Source organism: Lissotriton helveticus, chromosome 6, assembly GCF_964261635.1.
Source record: "Lissotriton helveticus chromosome 6, aLisHel1.1, whole genome shotgun sequence".
NCBI lineage: Eukaryota > Metazoa > Chordata > Amphibia > Caudata > Salamandridae > Lissotriton > Lissotriton helveticus.
The window spans coordinates 5,664,015-5,678,157 of NC_136067.1; the positions used below are offsets into that span (position 1 = coordinate 5,664,015).

The 14,143-nt window shown below is 51.3% G+C and overlaps 1 protein-coding gene across 2 annotated transcripts in view; it reads left to right on the top strand.

Annotated features, from left to right (window-relative positions):
• The window catches only part of RRP36 (ribosomal RNA processing 36), a 69,915-nt gene that overhangs the window by 41,374 nt on the left and 14,398 nt on the right, over positions 1–14,143 (top strand). Inside the window, exons 3-4 of one of the 2 annotated variants that reach the window (XM_078647241.1) lie at positions 11,633–11,780; positions 13,420–13,486. In XM_078647241.1, the coding sequence (XP_078503367.1) occupies positions 11,633–11,780; positions 13,420–13,486 (215 nt within the window). The remainder of the gene's footprint in view (positions 1–11,632; positions 11,781–13,419; positions 13,487–14,143) is intronic. The other variant, XM_078647242.1, reaches the window with a different exon arrangement.

A 14,143-nucleotide genomic window follows, 5' to 3' on the forward strand; every position in this document is an offset into this window, starting at 1 on the left:
ACCCTCCACACCTTCATAGAAAGCTGCTGGATTTTTACGGGGGTCAGGCAAAACATTCTGAAGTGCCATAACATCTGCTCTATTCCATGGCGTATAAACCCAATTATACACAAAATAGCCCTTTGAATCTTTAGACGTCTTATAATCATCATCCGTACCGTCCCCTTTAGGAGGGACATACAAAGGTGCAGCTTCCCGCATAGGCAAAACATTAATGGCAACACTCTTATCTGATAGACCTTCGGGTATATGTTGCGCTTTATAAATGTCAAATAAATAAATCCATAAATAGGGCACACTCGGGTATTTTCCGTCGATCCAGACGCTGATTGCTCTGATGTTTTGTTCGCCGCTCGCAATCGCGTCGCCTCATCTCGTAACTGAACCAACCTCCGGAAGAATTTGTCCGCATCTGAAAGAGCAAAAATACCTTTACGAAAATTCTCACGACCAACTGATATATCTTTAGGTTCCAACTCAGGAGAATGTTTTCTAAACCGCTCAACAACTTCACCTGCAAGATGATCTAAAAAATACAATTGTTCCTTGTCGGACCACTTGCTCATAAAATCATCAACCTCTGAAACAGTTATAGAATTTACATTAAGTTTACGGGCAATCGAACGCAATTCCGTCATACGCTCGACCTGTAACCTGGTACGTTGTTTGTCCTGATTATCCTCGTCCGATTCCACATCCGGAGCCGTAGGCTGAACATACGGGGGCGGGAAACGATCTAACAATGAAAAATCATCTAATTCATTAGTAAGGACAGGATAAAGAGGACGTCTAATAGGAAACTGACCATTAACCTGCAGGTTACGTTCTCGACTCTCTTTCTCTTTCTGTTCCTGCAATTCCTTCTCCTGTAGCTGTAAAGCTTTATCCCGAGCAGCTTTTCGCTGCTCTTTGTCCGCCAAGGCTTCTGCACGCTTCATTCGTTCACGCACCGCTTTCTCCCACATACGCACACAATCGAACATATCCTGCCTAGACCTGCGCTGAAACAAACACTGTTCTACATACTGGACTTTTCGCAAATCGAAAGACCCATGTAGTGGCCATTGCAATTCACGATCAGGTTTAGTGTATTTGTGCCATAACGTGCTATACATTATGGGAGGAAGGCCAAATGTAATGTACATTTCGCGATTAGGAGTCCCCTCTGGGGGAGCCGGCTGAGATTCATTTAATCGATAAGTGGTACCATTTCCAAGACAGCACATTCCTCGGAGTGTGCTGAGAACAGGCATGTTCAAAATATCACGGAAAAACGCGATATTACATAAAATGGCACTTAAGGGTACTTATGCACAATGTGCCGTTCAAACAAATTTAAAAGCAGAGAAATATCCCTACATGCCTGCCTATGTGAGGTGCACTCCACATATAATTCAAATCATAGGTCCAAACGTTAGCTAACTCATGCAAATTCAAATTCAAAAAGCCACAGTAAGTGTCAATAGACTACCTTACCAAACATAAGCTCACCAAATATCTTCAAAAGTGTCCAGATTCCAACTGCCAAGTTCCGTAGCCGAATCAGCCAAAACAGGCACTACACGACAAGCCAAACGATCAGAACCTCAGTCGAGGACCGGCGCCACCTGGAAGGTCAGATCAGAAGGAAAGGAAAAAACACCGTGGGTGCCAAGACTCGGGTCACTCAGTGGCAGCGTACGCGTCCATAGCGAGTTTCCAATCCTTCGTCGTGACCTCTCCTTCGGGCATCCGAGTCGCCGATGAGGTCCCTTCGTGGTCGCCAAAATTGTGGTGTCGGGTTCTATCAGGTCTACATACTTGCAGAAACACTCTCGCACCATAAAACAGAAGTTGGCACGGAAACTGAAAATGCAAAGAGACAAGTTTATTAAGACCCCATGGGGTGGTGATACATTCATACAGCACCCTTCGGCAATGCAAGAAGTATCACCCCGAACATCGGTGTGCGACCTCTTTTATACATTTTAAAGGTAATAAAAAGGTAGGCGGTATACGTTAGAACAGTTTTAAGTACATATAAGGGCATTTTTGGAACACAGCCAACATGTGGGGGGAGCTTAATACCACTGGTCAGTTAGGGGAACATTCCTAAGGAGTGACCGCTCTCCAGTCCAAAGATCAGATGTACACATGTGCGAAACTGACCATTGCTAAAAATAGACTGTTGCTGGGCAGGGTAAAGGTTCATTGGCATGAAGGAAGGACGAAAGGGCATGCTGACCACGAGGCCGCATGTTCATAGAAAAATGGAAGCCACCGAATACAAAATGGCCCCCCACACGTTTAGTCAAGTTAACAGAAATGTTCGTGTAGCTGAGCTTAACGCTAACTCAGGTTTTGCCAAATTACGACAAATCTACATAGGTTGTATACCCCCAGGACGCTCCAAAATAGGACTCTTGAGTTGGATCAGTCTAAACTGCGTTCGTATGACGATTTCCCTGGGGCTCTGCATGGCTTCCGACCAGTCGTCGTCTTCTAATAATCCCAAGTCCCTCTCCTGTGCCTCCCTCAGGGGCCCAACGGGTTCAAAAGATTATACACTAGTTTTCAGTATGTGAGTGAAATCACCTTGTCCTTCATGGGGTCTAGTAGTAACCAGTCCTCCAATGGGGTGTTATCGGGCAGTGACTCTGCTTCTGGCACCTGACAACACAGGACATGTCTCAGTTGTAGGTAGCGGAACCGCTCCCCCTCAGCCATTCGGTATTCTGTCTGCAGCTCTTCAAAAGTAACCATGGTCCCGCCATCCCCAAGGCTATCTATTGCAATGAGACTGCATCTGTGAAAGCCCTGCACGCACCCCACTTCATCCAGTACACCGCTTCCCCAAAGTGGGGTTTGTTGTGGTAATCTCCAATCCCAGTGACTTTGTAGCTGCGTGCCGTGCACGTACCGCTGTCGGCGGGTACGCAGGGAGAAGTTGTTCCCACCCCCTGCGGTACAGCACTGTAGGATAATCCCCATTGCGTGGCGATCGATCCGAAATGCCGGCTCGGAGCAGGGAGCAAAGGCTCAGCCGTTAGGGCGCCGGACGCCGGATAGTAGTTCCTAATGTCTGGGATCGCCAGTCCACCCTCATAGACCTCTCGCTGTAGTTTTCACAGCGATGTATGCGGTTTACCACCCTCCCACAGCAAGTTGCGCTGCTCTCCTTCGATTGCCGAGAAGAAGGCATCTGGGATGTGAGGAGGGGTGTTCTGGGGAGCGTATAACAGACGGGGGAGGACCATCATTTTAAACAAGACTGCTCTACCCAATCGGGAGATTGGTAACCGCCGCCAGGGCGTCACGTCTCCGCGCAGCCCTGCCCATTGGGTATGTATATTTCGGCCAGAAGTCGTCTTCTGACTTTTCGATGTAGATACCTGGATATTTGAACCTGTCCCATGGTATCAGTGCTGCGCATGCTGACGTGAGCGGCGGGATTTCTCCAGCCAAGTGGGAGATCAGGGATTTGTCCCAGTTTATCTGGTAACCTGCGTAGCTGCCAACGAGTTGGAGCATGCGGGTGAGTCTGTGAAACGTCTGTCTTGCCTTATACGCATCTCTAAATCAAAAGAAGGAAGAGCCAGATATTTAAATGAGGTCCTACACCCTAGCTCCTCCCAGGGAACGGCTCACTATTTATCGAGGTCGGGGTAGTTCCTCCGTTGAGCCCGGTGGTCACGAAGCATTGAACCAGATGGCAATTCTATGTGTCGCAGAAAGATCTGAAAATCAGATCTCGGTGCCCTCGCACACCTGTCGGGGTGTCATGCTTCATCATTGGGTGCTCCTCGTCAGGCCGGCGCTGCAATGCCTGACGGGCCTGGGGGCTTCTTTATGGGATATCTTTCGATCTGAGAATGCCGTATGGATGAGTGCAAGTGAGGGAATTAAATAAGTGTGGTGAGGGAATGGGGATTAAAATGGGCTCTGGTATCTAAAAATCTTTTTATAGGAAATGGGTACCAGGACTAAGTAAAAGCAGTGCTGCTATCATGTGGTCTTCAAGCACCAGGATAGCTACTAGTCAAACGTGGTCAACATGTTTTGTGCCTTGAGAGCCCAAGGTTCGGGCGGGACTTCGTCAGGACAAAGGGATAGTATTTGTATGCTCCTTTGACCCCCTCGAGTCTACCCCTGCGCGTTCTCCCTGGTGCCCTCTAGTTCTCCCTGGCACAGGGACGCCTGGTTCCTCTCACACCCCTGGTGTGGGGCTCGAAGACAGCTCCTTGGGGCGTCCCTCAAGGCGCTGTTCAGTGGTGTAACATAGGCCCCTGCGGCGGGGGTGCTCCCGGGCCCCCTCATCTCAGTACCACTGCCTGTGGCCCCCTCGAGTCCTAAAACCCTTTAGTTGTCCCTGGCACAGCCCACTTCTGACGTCAGGATGTGAATTCAGAGAGAAACAAACACATAGAAAGCAAATCGGAGGAAACAGAACCGTGGGAAACCTGATTTAAGGAAAGTCATTTAGGAGACATAGAGAGTTAGAGCAAACATTCGAGTGGAAATGGAAGGGTGCATTTGAATGAAAACACACTTTAAGTAAAATGACAGTACAATAAGCATTTAGTGTCCTTGGTTATTTATTTAATTTTAAACAAGGAGCAGTTCATGTTCATTTTTAGGTCTCGCCTGTCGATGCGCATGCGCATCGAGCTTGCGAGCCTATTGCGGCCTAACCACGCTTTAACTAACAAGCAAGGAATCGTGGCGATTCCTTGCAGTGCCCGTGACTTTTAAGCTCAATGCGCATGTGCATTGAGCTTAAAAGCGCGTGCACAGCCGCCCGCATTCCTCCGACACCTTTGAAGTGAAGCTTAGCTTCACTTCAAAGGCCCGGCTTCTTCACACCCACATGCCGCTCTCGCTCTCCCCGCTCCGCCCCCTCCCCTGCCCGCCGTGTGACCTCGGCTTACACTCACCCCTCCTTTCTCCCCTTTAGGCTGCTTTCGGATGCTTTGTTCGCAGCTTGTTCTTCTAGCCACTACAGTTAGCCTAGCGCCGCACCATCACCCACCTCTGCAACTCCTCCCACAACACTGCCTGCTAAGTACACAGACTGTTCGCCGGTATGTGATGCGACTGCATTTCCTCTGACAGCGCCGCAGGGAGTTGTCAGCTGCTTCAGGTTACTTTTGACAAATCAGGAGAGGATAAAAGAAACCACCAGTTTAAGCACATGCACAAGTAACTCTACGTTACGTCTGCCCCACCATCCGTTCTTGATGGAGACAGAATAGTTGCTAAACATTATGTATGTGCTACGTACATAACTCTGCCTTATTAAAAAGAATTCCATTTTAAATAGCGCTTGTTACAGTTGTACTAATGTACCATTAGTCTAGACGTTAATTCCATTGGCACAGCTTCTGGGAGCTCGCATTCCATCATCAAAGGCATCAGCCTCGCTCTGGCCTCACTTCTCCTCCCCCCTAATTGCTCTCACTCTCCATCTCTTGCCACACGCATCAGTAGGCAGCCCACCCCCTCCCTCTCCATTTGTTTCTATGCCTACTGGTTTTGCAGCACTTGTGAAATCCTTCTGGTGGGTGATGCAAGCGAGGAACATCCGTGGTGCACACTCAGCTCAGGCGCCTGGATTCCTTGCTGCTTGTGGCCTGGACGAATATATTAATTCTCCCATCTGGTAGTTATTGTTTGCTGTTCATTTTTTCGGGGGTGATGGGCTACGACACAGTGGACTTCTCTCTCTTTTTTTTTAAGGTATTAAATGAGAAGAAAATGTGTAGAGCAAGAATCGATCATCTAAAGGAATTTTTGCCCCAGCCGTGAACAGGAAATGCTAATTACCATACATCCCTCCAGAATCATTTGCGCACAAAACATCGTGTTTAGGAGGCTGACAGGTAATAGAGTACAGTTCGGAGTTTTGCTCCTGCTTTCTTATTGCCCATTGACACTGTGGTTTGCACACTCTGTCAATTTGTTTTTTATTCTACCACTGGGCAAAGTACCATTAGATGTGTGCTTAAAAATATCAGCAGTACTTATTCACTCGTGCACGGCTCGCTCTTGGATTTATTTTTATTGGCCATTAACTCTGTGGTTTGCGCACTCTGTCAATTTCTTATATTCTCCCATTAGGAAAAGTAACATGTGCTGTGGGCTTAAAAATATCAGCATTCGTTAATCACTCGTGCATGGCTTACTTTTTTTTATCACTTGTGTTTTTTGTTTCTCTCTCTCTCTCTCTCTCTCTCTCTCTCCTTTCCTTCCCTTCCCTTCCCTTCATTTACTCTCTCTCTCTCTCTCTCTCTCTCTCCTTCCCTTCCCTTCCCTTCCCTTCATTTACTCTATCTCCCCTTATTTCTCTCTCTCTTTGACTCCCCTTCATTCACTCTCTATCACCTTTATTCTTTTTCCTCTTGCTCTCTTTTCTCTCACTCATTCCCACACTTGACAGGACCAACAGTGGGCGCTTCTTACATACAGGTACAACAGAGCGCGCATCTCACACAGACAGGAACAGGGGCCACATCTCACACAGACAGGAACAGGGGATGCTTCTCACACAGACAGGAGCAACAGAGGGAGCATCTCACAGACAGGAACAACAGGGGGCGCATCTCACACAGGCAGGAACAGGGGGCACACATGCAACGCCACTCTCACACGCCACTCATCCACGCAACGCCACTCATCCACGCAACGCCACGCATCCATTTGCAAAACGAAAAAAGTTAAACTCTTCTATTGCGAGACCTATTGCATTTTCAATGCTTGTTAAATAATGGCACTGGAAATGGAACTTCATCACGAAAGGTTAAAGGTCGCAGGCAGCGCCTGCACCGGGGTAGAACACAAAAGATATAGCGGGTCTGTGTCGAGGAAAAGGAACACCACATTCAGAGCAGATTTGCATTAGCCAAGGCTTCACTTGACAGAAGTCCTGTGCAGCGGCGCCCTCTGCCGCCTCCAGGGAGAACGACACCTGATCTGAGGACAGAACCACAGTCCACACTGCTGCCTCACATCTACCGGGAGAAAATACTTTGAAACAAAAGAAAAAAGCCTTTTTCGAGAAGAAAGACATTCCTCCCAAAGGGTTTGATAAAAGAAACTCATGTTAAAACCATAATTTATAAAAATGTTTCCCATTAATTCCCCTACAACCTCTTCCTACACCTCCCTGGTGTGGCCCTCGCTCCTCTTTTTACTCCCGAGTCCCACCCTGCTCATCCTCCACGTCCCATGTTCAAGCTTTCACGTCCTGTGTCCCAGCCCTTGGCCCACCCTGCTTGCCCCATGGCCCACCCTGCTCGCCCTGAGTCCCAGCTTGCGCGTCCCGAGTCCCAGCCTGCTCATCCTCCACGTCCCATGTACCAGCTTTCACATCCTGTGTCCCAGCCCTTGGCCCACCCTGCTTAGCCCTTGGCCCACCCTGCTTAGCCCTTGGCCCACCCTGCTTGCCCCATGGCCCACCCTGCTCGCCCCGAGTCCCAGCCTGCGCGTCCCGAGTCCCAGCCTGCTCATCCTCCACGTCCCATGTACCAGCTTTCACATCCTGTGTCCCAGCCCTTGGCCCACCCTGCTTAGCCCTTGGCTCACCCTGCTTGCCCCATGGCCCACCCTGCTTGCCCCGTGGCCCACCCTGCTTGCCCCGTGGCCCACCCTGCTTGCCCCGTGGCCCACCCTGCTTGCCCCGTGGCCCACCCTGCTTGCCCCGTGGCCCACCCTGCTTGCCCCGGAGCCCACCCTGCTTGCCCCGTGGCCCACCCTGCTTGCCCCGTGGCCCACCCTGCTTGCCCCGTGGCCCACCCTGCTTGCCCCGGAGCCAACCCTGCTTACCCCGTGGCCCACCCTGCTCGCCCCGAGTCCCAGCCTGCGCGTCCCGAGTCCCAGCCTGCTCATCCTCCACGTCCCATGTACCAGCTTTCACATCCTGTGTCCCAGCCCTTGGCCCACCCTGCTTGCAACAAAAACACTACGGTAGGGGGGGACCTGGGGGAAATTTACAGACCACGCTCTGGATACAGTCCCCAAAAGGCATATAAACAACAGAAGGTACCAGAGGGTCTCAAAGGGTGTGCCCATAAAGAATAGAGAGCCAACCAATCCCTGTAAGCCAAAGTGATGCGTCACAGAAAATTCTCACCAAGGTGAGGAAAATACCCATCAGTCACCATACGGATCCGCCCTTCATCATTTGGGATTTTATCCGTACCACCCGTCTGAGAAGCTCGGTGCCACACTAAGAGGTCAACCCGGTGGTAAGGGGGTCCCTCAAGAGGTGAAGGCAGTGACAGTGTGGTAGACCACTTGGTGTTTATAAGTGGCCCCAAATATGGGACTGGGGTGTGCAGTGCTAGAAGGAGTGATAGGGTGAAATAAACCAATAAGAAGTGAATTTAAAATTGGTTTGAAAAGGCACTTGACAAAGAGTTTATTCGGTGTGTGCCTAACATACCAAAAGTATGAAATCAATGCAACCTAAGGCTGTCTCATAATGTAGACTGCTCCTGGTAAGAAAAGGTCAACTAGTTTCTGCAATACTGGGACTGTTGTTCCCTTGCATTCGTCAGGACCAATAAACAATTAAAAACTACTGCACCATGTGAATTTAAATAAAGTGAAGGGTGACACCAGGATAACAAAACAAGTGCATAAAGTCACCTGAATGCTCCAGATGCCCTTACAGTCTGTGTTGATCACTGAGGCCACCCTGCTTGCCCCATGGCCCACCCTGCTTGCCCCGTGGCCCACCCTGCTTGCCCCGTGGCCCACCCGGCTTGCCCCGTGGCCCACCCTGCTTGCCCCGTGGCCCACCCTGCTTGCCCCGTGGCCCACCCTGCTTGCCCCGTGGCCCACCCTGCTTGCCCCGTGGCCCACCCTGCTTGCCCCGGAGCCAACCCTGCTTGCCCCGTGGTCCATCCTGCTTGCCCCGTGGCCGACCCTGCTTGCCCCGTGGCCCGAGTCTCAGCCTGCTCATCCTCAACGTCCCATGTTCCAGCTTTCATGTCCTGTGTCCCAGCCCGTGGCCCACCCTGCGCACCTCGTGCGCATCCAAAGTCCCAGCCTGCACGTCCGGAGTAAGTCCCAGCCTGCGCGTCCCAAGTGGAACCCCGTGGCCCATCCTGCTCACCCCGTGGCCCATCTTGCGCACCTCGTGCGCGTCCGGAGTCCCCAGCCTGCTCATCCTCCACGTCCCATGTTCCAGCTTTCACGTCTTGTGTCCCAGCCCGTGGCCCACCCTGCGCGCCCCGTGCCCCATCCTGCGCGCCCGTGCCCCATCCTGCGCGCCCGTGCCCCATCGTGCGCGCCCCGTGCCCCATCGTGCGCGCCCGTGCCCCATCCTGCGCGCCCCGTGGCCCACCCTGCGCGCCCCGTGGCCCACCCTGCGCGCCCCGTGGCCCACCCTGCGCGCCCGTGCCCCATCCTGCGCGCCCCGTGCCCCATCCTGCGTGCCCCGCCCTGCGCGCCCGTGCCCCATCCTGCGCGCCCGTGCCCCATCCTGCGCGCCCGTGCCCCATCCTGCGCGCCCCGTGCCCCATCCTGCGTGCCCCGCCCTGTGCGCCCGTGCCCCATCCTGCGTGCCCCGCCCTGTGCGCCCGTGCCCCATCCTGCGCTCCCCGTGCCCGATCCTGCTCGACCCCTGTCACAGCTGGAGCGTCCCGTGTCACAGCCAGTGTCCCCCATGGGATTGTCATATGGGCCATGTGGCCATTGCCGTTTTTCCTATGTTCACATGAGCCCGTGGCAGACTTTCTTCTGCTTTGTGCATGTTACTAGACGAACATATTTCGCTTTGCGCCGCACTGCAGCTTTCACGCACAACAACTTACTGTTGTTTTTGTGTTCGGCTCTTTCCTGGGATTTAGTCTGAACACTGCAGACCAGGTCGAACAGCAATGCCCGTGTTGTTCTGTTCCAGTCAGGCCCTAGCACCTAGACAAAACACGCAGACGCAGCTGTTGTTTGGGAACATGTACTTTGGTCATACAGGTATACATGGGCGGGTGACACACATTTAGAGAGGGATCTTTCCAGAGAAGGGAGTGTGACAGCACCTGTGACGTAGATCTTCCATCTATAGACTGAGGTGCGGGGTCTGCTGCTAACACCCAGAGACCTTCTGATACATAATAATTTTGCATCTGTACACGGGGAGGGAGGTTAGGCTACTCTGTCGTATATACTGACAGCACCTGTTATGATTTACGGACTACTTGCTATGCTGACCGTATTCGTGTTAGGCATTTTTCTACTTGTTGTGGCACGCATACTGTATACTAGAGCACGGTAGTTAAAATAAACATCTTAAACTTTTCTCGTGTTTCTGTCAGATCTTATTGTGGACTGGTATGAGAGTGAAAAGACGTGGCTTGTAACCGCGATCCCTGAGAGGGTCGGTAGTGTTGTGTTCTGGGGTGTCTGATCACTTGTTCCTCTGTGAGTGAGTGGGAGGGCAAGTGAGACACTACAGCTAGTCGGTCCCGGGACCACTGGTACTCTGGTGGTAGGATGATTCACTCCCAGTCTATTAAGGTTCCATGATCACAAGCATGGTCTGTGACTCCGCAGCATCCCTGCAACAGAATCATGACGTGTTCATTCTGTCTTGCTAGACCTCACTTCAGACAGTAGCGCGTCACTCTTATTGGCGGAGGGGGTGATGTCACCATGGCAACTCGTAAGACTCTTGTTGTGAGTGTCTCACATCAATACAGACAACTCGGTGCAATTGTTTTTAGGTTGGCTTGATTTAAGTAGGAAATAAAAGCTCCGCCCATTTTCCACCCATCTTTTTAATTGGCTCCTGTTACATTGCTTTTCATTTGCGAATAGGCCTACTAGTCCCTCATTGCATTTGTAACCTCCTGTAAGGACCCGACCTTTTACTTGTGGTGTTACCTGGTCGACTTTAGCTAGTCGGTGAGCACTATTTTCTTTAATTAACTTTACCTGTTCCACACAGGACGTTGCAGCACGCTGCCTGCTTTTATTATAATATGAATGGATTTATTTTTTAATTTACAGCGAGGTCTGCTTTCGCTTACGCGACAGCACTTTATTTAATTTGTGGCTACACTTAGTTATTGAATTTGCAGCACTTTAGCGGCCGCGCTACAGTAACTTTTTTCCTTTATATTTTTTTCGCTTTGGATGAAAGTGCCCCATACCGCGCTTTCACTTTAATGTTGGACACACTCCTTTCTTTAGACTCTGCTCTCTCTAACCTGAATACGGTGAGCAGCATCTAAAGAAAGGGGCGCGGCCACTATGAAAGTGGTCTCGCATTTGTGAGAGTTTTAGCTATCCGCATTAAAAATGACAATGCCTTTTATATGTGTTGCTTTTAAAAGCACATAAATAAAAGGCAATGTCACTTACAATGCCAATAGCTTACACTCTCGCGAATGCGAGAGCTATTGCATTGCAAATGCTTGTTATGGAAAGCCTGCTGATGCCCATGACAAGTATTGTAAATGAAGAAATGTGCAACTGTGAAAAAAGATATCTATGATGTTTCATATAACGCCACCAGTGACTGCGTGTTCAGTTTTCAGAGAGAATACACGTATCTGTGGTCTGTGTTTTTAAAATAAAACATATCATGTTATAAAGCGGGCTTCACTGATGGCGGGTTGTAATGTATGAAGCTTCCCTCCCCTGTGTTCAGCAGGACTGTCCGGGATGTCCTTCGAGGAGTTACTGCAGCTCCAGAGTAAAGTTGGGACCAAACTCTACAATCAGATGGTCTTTGGAGCCAAGACGCGGCCCTCGGCTGCGGAGAGCGCCAAGAAGAAGCCTCGTCTGAACAAGAACCGGTATGGGAGCTCCGGAAGGCTTTGGGGGGTGGGCGAGCGCTTGCCTGTATATCACAACTCGTGTACGGGATAAATGCAGATCAGAGTTATAAGTTGGGCATCTTGTTACACTCTGTGGGAACCACTTACAAACCTTGGCGCGTGGTGCTGGGTGAGGCCAGTGGAACTCTCCGAAGCGACTGCGAGGCCAGGGGGTGGCTCACCCCTCACTCTCCCAGCAGTGACTATAGACTGAGACCAGTAGAGCTCTCCAAAGCAACTGCGAGGCCAGGGGATGGCTCGCCCCTCACTCTCCCAGTGACTGTAGACTGAGAACCGCAGGGTCCTTAGCTCTTAATGACTTGGCTGCCAGGATGGGGGGGGGGGGGGGCCTGTAGCGGCCAAGGGCGGGGGTGGCCTGTAGCGGGCAAGGGCAGGGGTGGCCTGTTGCTGCCATCAACTGCAGCCTTTCAAAAGGACTCACCTTAAACCCCTCAGGGCCCTAAATAAAGTGCCTGAGAGCAGCGCTGATCACTGGGTCCTTGTGATCCAGTTTGCTGTGAGCAGTACTTCTCTCTGCCTGTCCTTGCGATGGCGCCTGCTGTGAGCAGTACTTCTCTCTGCCTGTCCTTGCGATGGCGCCTGCTGTGAGCATTGCTTCTCCCTGCCTGTCCTTGCGATGGCGCCTGCTGTGAGCAGTACTTGTCTCTGCCTGTCCTTGCGATGGCGCCTGCTGTGAGCAGTACTTGTCTCTGCCTGTCCTTGCGATGGTGCCTGCTGTGAGCAGTGATTCTCTCTGCCTGTCCTTGCGATGGCGCCTGCTGTGAGCAGTACTTCTCTCTGCCTGTCCTTACGATGGCGCCTGCTGTGAGCAGTACTTCTCTCTGCCTGTCCTTGCGATGGCGCCTGCTGTGAGCAGTGATTCTCTCTGCCTCTCCTTACGATGGCGCCTGCTGTGAGCAGTACTTGTCTCTGCCTGTCCTTGCGATGGCGCCTGCTGTGAGCAGTACTTGTCTCTGCCTGTCCTTGCGATGGCGCCTGCTGTGAGCAGTACTTCTCTGTGCCTGTCCTTGTGATGGCGCCTGCTGTGAGCAGTACTTCTCTCTGCCTGTCCTTGCGATGGCGCCTGCTGTAAGCAGTACTTCACTCTGCCTGTCCTTGCGATGGCGCCTGCTGTGAGCAGTACTTCTCTCTGCCTGTCCTTGCGATGGCGCCTGCTGTGAGCAGTGCTTCTCTCTGCCTGTCCTTGCGATGGCGCCTGCTGTGAGCAGTGCTTCTCTCTGCCTGTCCTTGCGATGGCGCCTGCTGTAAGCAGTACTTCACTCTGCCTGTCCTTGCGATGGCGCCTGCTGTGAGCAGCACCAGTTTCTGGCCCAAGAAACAAAGCTGGCTGTAAGACTCGATCACCGGTCCATGGCACATGATCTTTTTGAGGACTCTACAAGTTCTTCTTCAGTGGGTTGGACATTACTGGTTTGTAGTTCTCCGAGTTATGAGGCCAGTTTAGAGTAGTTTCGGCGCGTGGTACTTCTGAATGATGACGCCACAGTGACTACGACACTTGTAAATTCAGTGTTGTTGAATAGTACCTCCGCAGCGCCAAGACGCCCCCGGGCATGAGTTGCGCTATATAAATTGTATTTTCATTTCTTTCTTGCAGACCCATGGAGATCTCCGCCAAGAAGCCAGCGCCGTTTTTAAGGCAGGTGGTCCCTGTGAAGAAGAAGGTGTGTGCTCATTTTAATTCACTGTTAGACGTGCACAATAACTCCCTGGTAGCTCCATGTGCCTCGTGTTCCGTGCACTGAAAGCTCGTCTTTGGCAGTTACCCGTGTGCCTTGGGTACTTTGCAGTGCAGCGCAGGACTGTGTAATGCTTGTCATTGGATGAGTTATCTCTGTGCCCTTTGAGCAGTGAAGTTCTAGCTAGTACTTGGGAGTGTTAATTCTGCTTCTTGAGTATGTTGTCGTGCAGTACAGTGCAGAGTTGTGAGAAGCTCGTCTTTGCAAGCGTTAACCTTGTGCCTTGAGCACGGTGCAGTACTATGTTACGTGCATGAAGGCAGATCCCCCTACCCTGGTGTGGGGCCCTGGCCCCCTCCCCTGGTGGGTAATGGCACTCGGGTGTAAAACATATGAAATGTTATCGAATGATGAATGCAGAATTCCCCTTTCCTTTTGGTAGCCTGCATTCTTTCAATGCGAGGGACCCTCGTGGAGCACTTTCTCCGGTTCTCTGCAGATGAAAAGCTGCACTAACACTTACTGCCTGCACAAGAGAAGCAAAAACAACAGTTGATGGACAGAGTGCAGAACAATGTCATACATTCACCCCAGTACAGAGATCTGGGCCTAAATCCATCGTTTTGTTGCTCACCACACCAC